At 38.4% G+C, this 13,830-nt stretch overlaps 1 protein-coding gene across 1 annotated transcript; it reads right to left on the bottom strand.

Moving 5' to 3' along the window:
* Positions 1–471: 471 nt before the first annotated feature.
* On the bottom strand, positions 472–10,037 carry LOC115922766 (sushi domain-containing protein 2-like). The gene is made up of 9 exons (XM_030982352.1): positions 10,013–10,037; positions 9,253–9,387; positions 8,590–8,763; positions 7,816–8,073; positions 5,420–5,677; positions 3,721–3,948; positions 2,648–2,762; positions 1,845–1,901; positions 472–1,070 (listed from the first exon to the last, which is right to left on the bottom strand). Exons 1-9 carry the CDS (start codon positions 10,035–10,037, stop codon positions 1,064–1,066), a joined length of 1,257 nt encoding a protein of 418 aa, XP_030838212.1. The 3' UTR covers positions 472–1,063.
* Between the last annotated feature and the right edge of the window lie 3,793 nt (positions 10,038–13,830).

Below are 13,830 nucleotides of genomic sequence, written 5' to 3'. Positions count from 1 at the left end.
ACAACTGCAAAATGGTAGCCCGAAAGCTAAATTACATTGCAAATTTTACAAGCTCAATTGTAAAAAGCATTTCATTTATTAGACAAGTACAAATAATACACAGTAAAATAGATGATTACTTATTACATATTCCATAATTGCAAACAAATTGATGATACCAATAAAATAGATTCATCATTATTATTATTATTGTAATCATTGTTAAGTTAATAATCATATTTTGAATAGATATTGAGGCTGATTAATTGAGTTTATGACAAGTAAATACTGAAGATTTGTTTGATTTCGAACCGTTATAAAATGCAAATTGAATCTATTCATAATACTACACTATGACGATTATCATAGAAACATGATTGAACAATACCGAAAGAGAGAGAAAATGTCAGGGAGAGAACGATTTAAAGAGAGAGGGTTAAGTTAGAAAGATGCGGAAGATGTTAGAGAGAGAGAGAGAGAGAGAAAGAGAGGGAGTGGTATGAGAAGAATGGAACAGCTGGAACTGTGAATACATGGAGAAGAGGAATGATGATGAAAGTAAGACGGCAAATGGAAAGCGATTAGAAATTAAAAAGTGATTTACAAACTTTCAAAGACAGTACAATTTACCAATTAAACATGATACATTATTATATACATTGTAAACCGAATTCACAAAATATTCTACAAAGAATTCTTGCCTTATTATCCTTTTCTGGAGCAATGATTTGTACATTACAGATAATTTGAGACACTGTCTGTTAATCTTCGCTAGAAATTTGCCTGAATTTTGCGGGCATGGCTAAAATCACGACTCCAATTTCGACCACATAGATGACTAGGTTTATTCAACATACTAAAAAGAGGTGTATAATACATTGTGTATGCTCTAAATCAATAGCAACAAAACGATTTCTGGAATTGGAAAAAGAGAATGAAATACAAATCATGAAAAGTAAAAAGAGCCCAATACAAAGCATCGAAAGAGTTATCTGCCCATACACGCGTGCGTTTGCAGAGATTAAAATAAACCAGTAGCTTCACGCGTCGATCCACTCGTCTTTTTTGAAGTTTATTGCCAAGACTAAGCACTGCAGAGAAAGAGAGGGGAAGAGAGACAAATAAAAAGGACCACTAATAATTTAATTGTGCCACTCTTGTATGGTGTGTATCATTAAGATATAACGCCTGCATACGCTTTCAACATTCCACATGGTACAATTTCATTTAGGAAGAAATAATGAATATCTTTCATGACATTGCTTATCTTAACTATTCAAATTTGAAGAAAAAAGGAAAATGAATTACAAAGAAAAAAAATTATTAGTAAAGATTTTATGTTAAGGAATAATCGATTTTGTTCAACTTTTATGTCAAGTTTAATGAGATTTCAGATTTCCGGTTAAGATGAAGATTAATGTTTAAGCTTCCTAATACTCTTTATGTCAACCTAGAAGATTAGCCAAGTAGAAATGTCACCTGGACATGATTGCTCTTAAAGTGCCCCTGTATTCAGCAGATGACTAGTAATAGCCAGGGTGTTTGGACCAAACAGTCAAGACGAATGTGCGTGTAGTCCCATAAACCCATTTCCGTGTTAGATTTAGAGATAAGCGCATTGAGAGACTTTCCTGTCTATGTGCAATTTTAAATTCCATCTTTATTAACGTTATCATTATTATTATTTATTATTACATGTATTATCATTATTTGTATTATTGTTATCATTATCGTTATTAATTTCATCATTTTAATCATTGTTATCATTTCTAGAACTATCATAAAATAATGATCATTAATCAACCATTCACAATGCCATTTGTTGTATGACACCAGTATTCAGCTGTATATCTCAAAGGACTTACTGGCCGTTCTTAGGGTTTTCCTGAACTTCAGCCTGGTCTGTTGAAGGGTTCACCTTTCTAATACAAGACAAAAGGTAAGAGCGATAAGAAGTTTGAGGATGTAAGAAAAAGTTAATGAAGATGAAGTATACGAACAAACAGGACAATGTTAAATAATTATGTGATGTGGTCGAATGAAGCTCGCCACAATTGTACAAAACTTGTTCAGGGTGACCATTTGCATCCTTTGCGGACCCAACAACCTAAACTTAACACTATACCCTATACTTTAAGGGAAATATTATTCTGATTTGATATAAAGCTTGATACACTGACGATGTGTCTACAGGGCTAAGCAAACAACAAAGATTCAACCAGTTGATCCAACCGGACACCTTTCAGGTTTCTATTTGTTGCTATAGGACGTTACGGCCTGGTTATGATTCGAGCTCTCAACCTTTGGATTGAGAGACATGACAAGTTAATGAACCACTATACCATGACACATCCACAAATGTCGGAGCACCTTTGAGACGCCCTGTACAAGGACACACAAATGTAGGTATAGCTGAAATCCCATGATAGCAAAGATTTCTTGACAGTTAACCTAAATCAATGTCAATAGCCCTGTCAATCAATTATTAACACATGCGAAAATTACACGTAATACGTGATCCCAATATGGTTTATATTGGATGTACATTATGGTATACAAATTGTCTGCAGTTGCTTTTTTGAAGGTGAGCGCTATTTTGAAGGTCATTGCTATTATGCTGACAGTGCTTTTTTTGTTTCTTTGGCGCCAACAAACAAATGTTGCAAACCTGCTCGACGGTGGACGTTTCTTTGGTCTGCAGATCAAAATGACGACTAGCACGATCACACCGATCGGAATCACCGTTCCCCCATATATTCCGATGATCGCAGGCCTCGAAAGAACTGTAGAGGAAGAGGAAATTATTTACCTAATTCTTGACTAAAAAACTTGATGCATAGATACACTAAGTACAGTTAAGCAAGAAGAACTTAAGAAGTTCTAAAATTTGTATTTTATCTGTAAGACGGTATAAGGAAAAACAAACCCCATTATTTAATGTATAACTTAGGCGAGGCGTCAAAAATAAATATACCAGCCAGCGGCAGCTAACTGCACTTGTGCGTCCTGGCTGCATTTTTTTAATTAGCTCAGCCGGCTACCGCTGGCGGTAGGAAATGGCATTCAAAAGCATGCGCCGGCTTCCGCCTTTCGAATGGAAACAAAGCCTCAGATCCCAGCCTGGCGCAAGCCGGCTGGGTTAATAAGTGAAAAATAATTGCCCCAGCCAGGCTTCGGCCGTAATTGCAGCCTCGATGCGCCAATACGTGAGGCGGCAGCCTGCTGGTATCGATATTTTTGACGCCTCGCCTTAATTGAAGAAACTAAAAATTTAAAACTAACATACAAAAAATGTTATTCTACCTCCTCATTATTATTATAGGAACATACTATGGCAGTCTTTATATTATAAAGATATTTAAATTATTTACAACAGCTCCAACATAGAGCAGGAAGAACTATTCTAAAAAATAAAGCCTCAATTAAATATTATGTTACTTCAATGCATGAATTCCTGCTGTTGGAGACTTTGAAACCTGGCACGAAATTCCATATCAGTGTAATGATGTTTAAAGTCCTCAATAGTGTGACTTCAAATTGTTTAACTGAAAACATATTTTATACCCTAACATCTTATTAGCTACGCTACATTAATATTTCGCCAAACAAACAACTGCAAACACCCTTTTTCTATTGGGATGGGGGAGAGGGATGGGGAGGGGGAGGCTGACAGATACAACAGCATTTGCTAATCGCAAATTGCACATCTATGTCCTTTAATAGGTAAGACTAAATTCTTACCAAGTGGCGTCCCTGTCCTAGAGGGCGTAGTCTTTGTCTGCCCGGATGCATCACCCATGCATGTCGGGATATCGCCATGACTCCAAGTACCATTTGATTGGCAGGTTAAGTTGACCACATGACTCAGTTCGAAGCTGGCATCGCACACGAATCTGGCCACGCCCCCTGCCTTGTAGGTCGCCACGATGGCTCTTCCTTTAGCAGGGGCGGGAAGACTTGGGCAACTCACTTAAGATAAGATAATAAAAACAAAATATGAACGAAGTGAATAAAGGTACAAGCTTGTCATTAGGCATATCAACAAAATTTGCATATGATCGAGATAAAAAAAAAAAACAACTTAAAAACTGAACAAGGGATACAGTCAAATATTTCCTCAAAACTAGGGCTCCATCAACGCTGAGTCAAACCCGAGCTGAAAACGACGCGTCTGTGCAATATAATCGAGTCCGGGTCTGTCCTGTGCATTTATCTATAAGTGATCCAAGGACATTACCGCTTCGTGTGCAGCCAGCAATACGAGGCGTTATTCACTCGCGTAAATATATTACCTTAAACAGAATAATCTATGACATAGGTAATTATGAGCAATAGATATAAGGCGAGTTGCACATGAGGAAACAAACCGTATCAATTGGTTTGCCCAGCGAGTGAGTGTGTATTGAATGGTGGTAAATTAGTAAAGCCCGTTGCACACACTCTTACAATGCATAAGGTCTATCCGGTAACGGTAAACGTGATGGACCTCATACCAGGGGCGGATCCAGCCGGCGGCAGGGGAGGGGGTCCAATTCGTGAGAACATATTTAGCGGCGAAACAACCGACCGATAATTCACTCAGATATTTTGTGGGGTCCTCGTAATGCTGCTATGTGTAGTTGCACACTTAATTTTATTTTGCTGACGGAAGACATCGTTATTGATTGGTGCGATCTTTGACATGCTTTGTGAGAGTGAAATCATAACAAAAATATTATTTGTATAAGCTGATATTTCGCGTACATATATTTTCGGAAATGACAGGCTAAACAACATTTTCCCGAGCCGTTGCTTTCGCAAAAAAGACACAATGAATAGGCATGACGTATTCACAAACTCACTCACGCCAACACATACACACTCACAGACTCAGTACACGAAAGTATACACACACAAGGGCTACAAACGAGTGAAAGACTTTTGAAAAATAAGAACTTCCCCACTTGCTATCGCAGAAAGTAGAATCACCGGTGCAAGTGCAATCGCTGCTACACACTAATACGCGCGCGCTGTGTAGAATGCTCAGTGAGTATGGACATGCAAATGGCGTCGGCGATAGAAAGAGCGCAAGCACATAATGTTATGCTGATAATTTCGCGCTCCTGAAAGATCAGGTGGCAATATTTTCGCGCGTTGATAAATTTGAGAAAATATGCAAATCGCGGAATTCAGAAAAATAATATTGTTTACAGTAGTTTAAACCCTGCTTCGAATTACTGATAAATGGCCGTTTCTTTTCTTGGTTAAGGATGGTTAGAGCAGGTAATGACGAGAACGATATGACGCCTCATGCGCAACTGGCAATCTTGCAGTAGGTTGTGATAACCTTGCGTCAAGAAGTTGCGTCTGTACCTAGAGGCTCTGTCGTAATGCATGGAGGAATGTGATTGGTGCAATAAAATGAGGTTTTATGAGCAACTGGTACGAAATTGTAATTTACCGAACGATGCTCTGTTGTCAACTGCCTGCTGATACTGCACGAGGGACTTCACGGTATTCTGTGCAAAACTCTGCGACCCCGTTGTCTGGTAGTCGAAGATACAGAACGGGTTCGTACCGCAGACTTCTACCACAAGGCTCTGGTCTACAGAAGGGTTGGCGACAGGCTCAAAGACAGGAATGTAATGGCGGTTGGTATGAAATTCGTGGTCCTTGCCCGGTTCGTAATAGAACACTGATTTTGCGGCACCGATTTCCCCTGTGTTGAAGTAAAAGGGAATGACCAAGAATGCAGACAATTATTATTCTAAGACAAACATGCGTGTTCAAAATCGGAAGCACATACGCTATGGAGGATATCTAATTAATCATCTAATAATTTTGGAGGGGATGGTTTTGCACCCCCTAGTAATAAGGAGAAGGCCGATTTCTCTTAGATATAGAAACGTTGTATCATCCGCTCCATCTGGCTCACGTGCATAGAACAAATAAGCATTTTTGAATGAAAAAGTGAAGTTTAAAAAAAAAAAGCGTTTCTTTCCAGCATTGGAGTTCCCGGGAATTAAGCAATGGTCACAAATCAGAGCGGCGACCGACCGATTTGTAGCCTGCTCGGTCGCCGCTAGAATTAAGGCATCGCCCAGCGATTTTTAAGGAAGAAAACAACTGGGCGAAATCGGGGTACGGGCGGCGTCCTGGCAGTGATCGACGAATGACCCACCGATCCCCGAGCGGTCTCCCATCAGCCACCGGCTTATTTTTAAGAAATTGCCCGGCGGGCGGCCGGTGATCGGCGGGGCACCAAAAGCCGCTAGGTCAAAGGCTGCCGACCGATTTTGAACTCGCAGCCCAGTGACTGACTGATCTCTCACCGGCGTTCGGGAGGCAACCGCTCTGCAGCCTTTGACCTGTATCGCTCGACGGCGAACGTTCGATTAGGTCGGTGGACGGGCGGTGAACGCCCGGGCACCGAGTGTATTTTTGGCGGAGCGATGCCCTAAAAGAAGCAGTTTCCAGGCGACCTCCGCTCGATTCCCAGGCGAAATTGGTTAAAAACTCGCCGCCCGGCCGCCGAGCACGCTACATTTTGAGGTTGTGACCATAGGTTGCTTAATCTCTCAACAATTAAAATACATACAAATAATATGCACTTTCCTTGTTCCGGCAAAAGTACAGAGAAAGTGCAAATTATTTGTATGTCTTATAACATTGTAATCGCGCTGCGTGTCGTGTCTATTTACGTTGGAGAAGGGCAACATAGCGAGTTTCAATTGCACTTCGGCCGCTCTCGCTAGTCCTCACTCGCTCCGGTCAGGAGGCTTTATGGTAAGCGGCTAATGAATATACCAATCGTTTAAACTGGCTTGAATTGGTTGCATACTTTTGTCGGAACTTACTTATTCACATAATGGAACTACATGCCAGATGAAGCAAGTGGTCCGTGACCAAAGAACTGTAAATATACGTAGAAGGCTCATAGTGGTTTGAAAAATGTTGCCAGCGCTCGTATGTGACATCCGCCCTCTTCGTTAGTCATCTTGTTGTGTTAGCCGCTTTTTTTTGTCAACGACAGGCCAGGCTGAAATTGTTTAAATTTATGAGCTGACAAGATCGAGGACTTAGCAAAATGGCGGCGTGTGTACTCAATGCGAATCTCCCAGCACATTCAACGACCGCATGTCGATCTGTGCATTGCGAATGGGGATGAGCGTTCTACGTATTTTACAGTTCTGTGCCCGTGACCCCTGCACTCAACACCATTTGTTGTGGCCAACTTCTTTTATGAGACAAATCCAAGCAAGCGTTTCAAAACGAGGTGATGAAATAATTTGTGAGCTGTTTTAACCTTTGTTTTAATGGTCATTTTTAACAGTATCATACGTTTAATAAAAACGGACACACTCGAAAAGGATTGCTAATGGACCAATAAAATTAATCTGAATCTGAATCTGAATCTGAATTAATGAAAAGTTAAAGCAAACAATATTGTGAAATATATATGTGTAGTCCCAAATGCCAATTTTGGAGTGCAGTGCATGTGAAGTTTGTATAATTATAGTGGACGCTATTACCTCTATACTTCATAAGCAACCTTTCCAAATAACTTCTAGATGATTACTTTCAAAATGTAATCACAAGACCAGAACTGAACTATATACTTAGTACCCTCACATTTGCTTGCTCTCTGTTACAATCCTATCTAGGACGGGCAATGAAGACTATAAACGAATAACTTTCAGACGTCCCAGCTAAACACTTAAACTGTGTCTTAAACTGTTTAGATGCATGATCATTATTGTTAATAGCAATCCAAAATATAATGAAGAAAAGATAATTATAAACAATATTAACATATAGTGAGAGGAAAATGTTTGGAAGCAATGAATTTGATATTACATAATAGTCCAAACTGGTAGTGCAACTGCTCAGTAGTCAGATCAGGTGAGAGGATAGATCCCTGAGGAGTTAGGAAATCGTCACTGGCATTACCATTCCACGTTCCCATCAACCCTTGCGTCAGACCCCGGAAGGAGTCTGGAGCTACGAGAAAAATGCTCATTGCTCCTTCGAATGCTTTTATATTTAGCCCTACCCCTCCGTCAAAAGATACAATGATTCCATCTGAGGTAATGTTGCGACCGGTTACCGAGACCCCTAGAAAAGCGAATAGAAGCAAAATGATGGACACAAAAGAACTATGCCTGGTATTGACTAGCTTATCGTAAAATAATTGGTATTTAAAGCAAAATATTAGAGTAAAAACAGATTTAAGGATCCAGAACATTATAGTTCTGCACATTGTGAGATTGCTCAGTGGTCTGTGATTGAAAAAAATATTCCTAAAGCTTGGAGATTCTTAGTTCGAAGATACATCTTAATTTTCAGTGGTGTGATATTCCTCATTACCAAGTTACTTGAATAAATTAAGTCTTTCAACTGTTGAACTGACATCGATCTCTTGGTCACGTATCCCCTACAGAAAATGAACTGCTTTCTCAGCATCTTCTTGGTAGGAAGAAGAGGGTACAAATTTGTAGGATTCATATCTGAATTAACATAATTCTTACCGCATGACATAAACCAAAAAAAAAGAGGTTTATTTGATAGACGTGATATGCTCCAAGCAATGTAAGCAATATAGAATAACATTGTGTTTATAACTTCTGATACCTGAATATGACCATCGAGAAGCCTGATCGAATTCAATCCTTGTGAAGTTTTGTCCATCCCCGGCTAGTCGGACATAAACATCAAGAACCCTGCGTTCATTGGTTTGAACATGAATGACATCACTATCACCAAATCGTACTGCCATGGCAACAAACACCGTTGCATCAGACGTTCCTGCAATGGAAGATACAGTAAAAAAAAAATGATATGAACATTTGTTCAACTAACGGATGCAATACTTTAAACCAAATTCGGTTCAAAATAAAAGCAATAAGGTTCCTATATGTCTCATATTTAGAACCCAAAATAGTTTTTTTTTCGAGGAACTTATGTACAGGGTTCTCAAGCAAAATCTTGAATGTTGTTATTTAAAGAACCTCTAAAGGTTAAAACATTAAATCCCGAAGTCTTTACATGCACTTTCCATGTATGCTTTAAAAAATAGCTTTTAAGAAGCTCTGGTCAATTTCAAGAGCCCTGAATTACCTAATTTTTGTTTTTGAAATGCTGTCAAAAAATCCGTAAAAGTCTATCAGGAATTAAAATGTTATTGTGTCTGACTAAAATCGCAGACGGAAGTAAAATTGGAATGACATCGACGTGACAAGTACATGTATTAAAACTGAAGACTAACTAAAACAATAAATGGAATATGTGTTTTACCAACGAGAGGAGCCGCTCTTGCTTGTAAGATGAAGATGTCATTCAGTGCGTTCAGCAGAGTAAATTCACCGTGGCCGTTGAAAGTGTACGTGGTCGAGTCAAGAGTTGAAATATGTGGATCGCCACTACCCAATGCTGTGTTGTGACAAAGGGAGGGGGAGGGAGGAATAAATGGAGGGGATGGGAGAAAGAGAGAGGAGAAAAGGAGAAAATGTAGTTATTGAAGGGGGAAGAGGTTTTGTGAGGTTGTCAGGGATGATTTCTTGAGCAAGAATCTATTGAAATTCACTAAACATAATATTACGTTCATGCTCTTAAGCATGGTGTATGGTGTATGGTGCATGGTGTGTGCGTGTCTGTGTTTGTGGTGGTGGTGGGGAGGGGGGGGGGGGTGGGAGGGGGTTCTTATCATACAATACTAAACCATTTATTATGATCTTTTTTATTTTCATTTTAAAATGTTAATCATTCAACCAAAGCAGATTTGTCACTGAAAGTTGAGTGGTACAGTTCATCATTACTTCTTCTTCAAGAACAAAATGTGAACTCGACGCTGCCCTAACTTCCTTATTAACTATTTACCCTTTATGACACAGGTAATTAATGCTTTAAGGTTTACGTGTTAAGGTTTACGTTTAAGTTGTTTGTAATGGAATAAACATGAGCCCTTTTTGCAGATGTTTACCGCGTCTTATGTGAACAAACTTTTATGGTAACACACAAATATATTTCCAAAAATGCTCCAATGAGTATGTCTAACTGTTGAATGGTTGAAGAAATCTCATCGTGGTTATGCGGAGATCGATAAAACTGATGCACAAAAAAAAAATACCTAGAGCAGGTGGAACGTAGTTGTTGCAAGTTTGAGAAGGCCGTCGGCGAGCAAAATTTGTGCACTCATCTGGTCCACCGTAAGTACAGCAGTAGGTCCAGGGCAAGATGTCGACGAAGTAGTGCGACATATATGGTACCTGAATAGATGGAGTCATGTAATAACATTTATAACGTTCAAACAATAACGAACGAGTTTAGCGGGAAATAAAAACAACAAAATGGTTATAACATGAACGTGTTTATTAAAGCTGATACCCAGCTTTCATGTTACATATATAATAAACAACTATAAACCATAGTCGATAAGAAAGATTAACTTACAATCACTCATTCAGATGTATTGATTTGTCGATTAGGTAGAAATGATCAACGAAGTTGATCGCTGTCTGATATTTGGTCGATTTCCTTGTCGACCTATAGTTTTGCTCGAATGTCTGAAAGACGATTTCTAACAATAAAATGATGAACCATTTTCTCATTTTCTTTCGCATCATACCTATGCAACAGCTTTGGCAACTCTCGTGGAGTTTTCAAAGTTGTTGTATTGGTTTATATTTCTTAACAATTATTCAAACTTATACATGTATCTCAAAGCATTTGCTTTGATCCAGCTGAGGCATGCGGATTCTAATCGCTCGAAACTCACCTGCCCCCAACACTGGAATTTATTTAAAGAAGGTTGAAAATTCGTTAATCTGTCGGTGAATTGAATCTGTCGTCGTCGAAGCCACTGACCCGTCTCCGTGGTATAGTGGTCAAGGCTTCGACTTTCTAAGCAAGTGAATTGTGCAAGAATTACCAAAAGGGAGGACAGCTGCATCGGGAACTTTGATTTAAGCTACGCGACCACTCTCGCAATGTATTATTTCCACGGGAAATATAGGTAATTTTTAACATTTATATATTATTTATACTTATGTATGATATATGTTTAATGTTTATGGAGCTGTTAGATGCTATTTTAGTAAAGATGTTCATCGTAAGCTCAGGGGAGAACAAATCATTATCGGCTGGGCTGCTTGCAGACGGATGGACTCAATGTCATTTTTCATTAATTTCCCCGTTCTGAACGTTTGTCTTATATCTTCACTTTTTCTCTCTTTCCCTCTTCTCTCTATTCTTCTTTTTTTTCTTTCTCTCTCCCTCTGTATGTTTTCTTCCCACTTCACTGACCTGTTAATTCAGGTCCTCTGTTTTGTGCTTTCCTTTTCTGCCTTCACTTGCTTTCTTTATGACGTATTATTACGTCTTACCTTTTCCCTGCGCACTTTCTTCTTTATTTTCTGCCTTTTTAAAATTATCTCTTTATGACGTAATTACTCATGCTTTCTCTCTTTCTCTTTACGCATCGGCACAATTTATGGATGCACATGTTTTGACGAATAACGTTTCTTAACCCTAATCCCATTGGGTTATTTTGATCACTTGAGTCCATTGGGGGGGGGGGGCTTTTTGGCTCCCCCTCGGATCTCGGCAAATAATGTACCAATTGACTTGAAAATTGGCACAGTCGTAAAACAAGTAGGGTTGAATAAAAATGTTTAAAAAAAAAAAAAAATGACTTTTATTTTTTTATTTATAGTTTATTCAAATTTTGAATATGCAAATTTTTGACGAATTTTGGTAAAAAATTGGGATTATCTTTTGAAATCAGGAGAAATGACAGGATTTATTCAGGTTTTCTGTAAAAATACTTTCAAATAATGTAGTTCATTCATGTCCATGTTTTTTGGTAATATATATATATATATATATATATCAGTAATTTGCATAAATTATGCAAAATATAGCTCGAGAATCAGGATATTTCTTTATTTCTTTTGTATTTCATTGTTTTTATTCTCATGTATTTTATTGTTTTGATTTGTTTTTGTTTTTGTTTATTTTAGAAGAATTTGTCTCTGAAGTGTTTGAAATAAACTAAAAACAAAAAAATAATCAAAATTATAATTCAATGTAAAAGCCCCCCCCCCCCCCCAATGGGATTAGGGTTAAAGTAAAACAAAAAAAAACATTACTGGAGGGCGGGAATTTATAAAACAATTTATTCTTGCACGGAGGATCAATATTTGTTAGATTTTTGCTGGTTATCTCAAACTCCGAGCAGAAATAATACTGCCTATGTTTGTGTGTGTTTGTGTGTGTGTGTGTGTGTGTGCGTGTGCGTCGGCGGGTGTGTGTGGTTGAATTGTTCTCTACGTCGCTTTGTATATTAAACTCTCTCCCTTTCTTCCTCTTCCTGTTTGACATAGAGTCACACCAAATGCATATTCATACACAAATGATCATACCTTCTTAGGTGCCCCATATGGGGTGACGCCACCATGGTGGTAACGATGGTTGAAGCCCCCTCCCAGACTATCAACGATATTAATGATCATTCCATCATCACCATAGCAACACTCCTGTCCCCCTCCTAGTGAGCTGAAAAAACAAACAAAGCAGAAGTTGACATTTACTTTCCCCCATGCAGGATATCCATCTTAAAATCTGTACATACCTTGTTCATTTCTAACATTTTGATAAGGACATGTCATACTTATAAAATATTGGATGGCTTGGAGAGTGATACAAGAATATATTGCTCGAACTTTGACAATAGGGACTTTTAGATTTACACGACGAGAACATGGACCCCAACGTGTGACATCATTTTAGTGTAACGTGACGTCCTTGTAAGGCACTACCGGGCACAGCCCAGTGCATTAACTCAATGTCACACGCGGCAGTCCACGCTCTCGTCGTGTAAATATAAAAGTCCCTAATATTGAACGAGTCTGATGGTCATAGCGAGAGCAATATATTCTCGTATCACACGAAAACAAAGCCATAACATATTATTAGTATTATATATATCAAGCTGACTAGCGAAAAAAACTAAACCTGACTTACCTGGGTAAATATGGATTTTGTTTGTGTGTGTGTTATCGGTATTGTTAGTTGAAGTTCCCGGATGACTGAGCAATACGAGAACAATATTGGTCAGTAATCCGGGTACTGCGCTAAAGAATTGAATACACTGATTTATTGTACAACTTGAAACCCTTATATAGATAATAAGTATATGATAATAGATGAATATATTGCTCGAGCTATGACAATGTTGAACGAGTCGGAGACGAGTCCAATATTGTCATAGCGAGAGCAATATATTCTTGTTTCAGACGAAACAACGCCATATAATATTATTATTATCATCTTTATCAGGCTGACTAGCGAAATTATTTTTGGGGGCTTACCTCGGTAAATATGACTTTTGTGTGTTAGATATCGGTAGTTGAAATTCTCGGATGACTGAGCAATACAAAAACAATATTGGTCAGTCATCCGGGTACTGCGCCAGAAAAATGGAATACACCGATTCACTGTACTACTTGAAAGCCTTATATAGATAATACTGTATTTTATTGTATGAAAAGATTAATATACTAAGAAATGAAAATGGTACAAAAACTATTAATGTCATATATAACAAGTGAAATCAGTTTATTATTAGCATGTGGGTTTCCTAAAAAATACGTCTGGCTGGAATGCTCCCAAATGAAGTAGAGTGTGTGCACATTGACATGCAGGACTGTAATTGAATCCAGGTTAATAATACTTTAAGCGCTTCGGTCGGTCAAGTTGTAATTGGTGAAGTGCTTTATAAGAGTTGTAAGTGGATTCGTAATGGGTATTACTAATCATGCCAATAGAGTATGGAAAAGCTAGCTCTTCCACATTAATAATTAAATATATACCTCG

This window comes from Strongylocentrotus purpuratus, unplaced genomic scaffold, assembly GCF_000002235.5.
Source record: "Strongylocentrotus purpuratus isolate Spur 01 unplaced genomic scaffold, Spur_5.0 spur5_contig_824, whole genome shotgun sequence".
Taxonomy (NCBI): domain Eukaryota; kingdom Metazoa; phylum Echinodermata; class Echinoidea; order Camarodonta; family Strongylocentrotidae; genus Strongylocentrotus; species Strongylocentrotus purpuratus.
The sequence above is the reverse complement of the archived record's forward strand: the minus strand, read 5'-3'. Positions and strand labels throughout refer to the sequence as shown.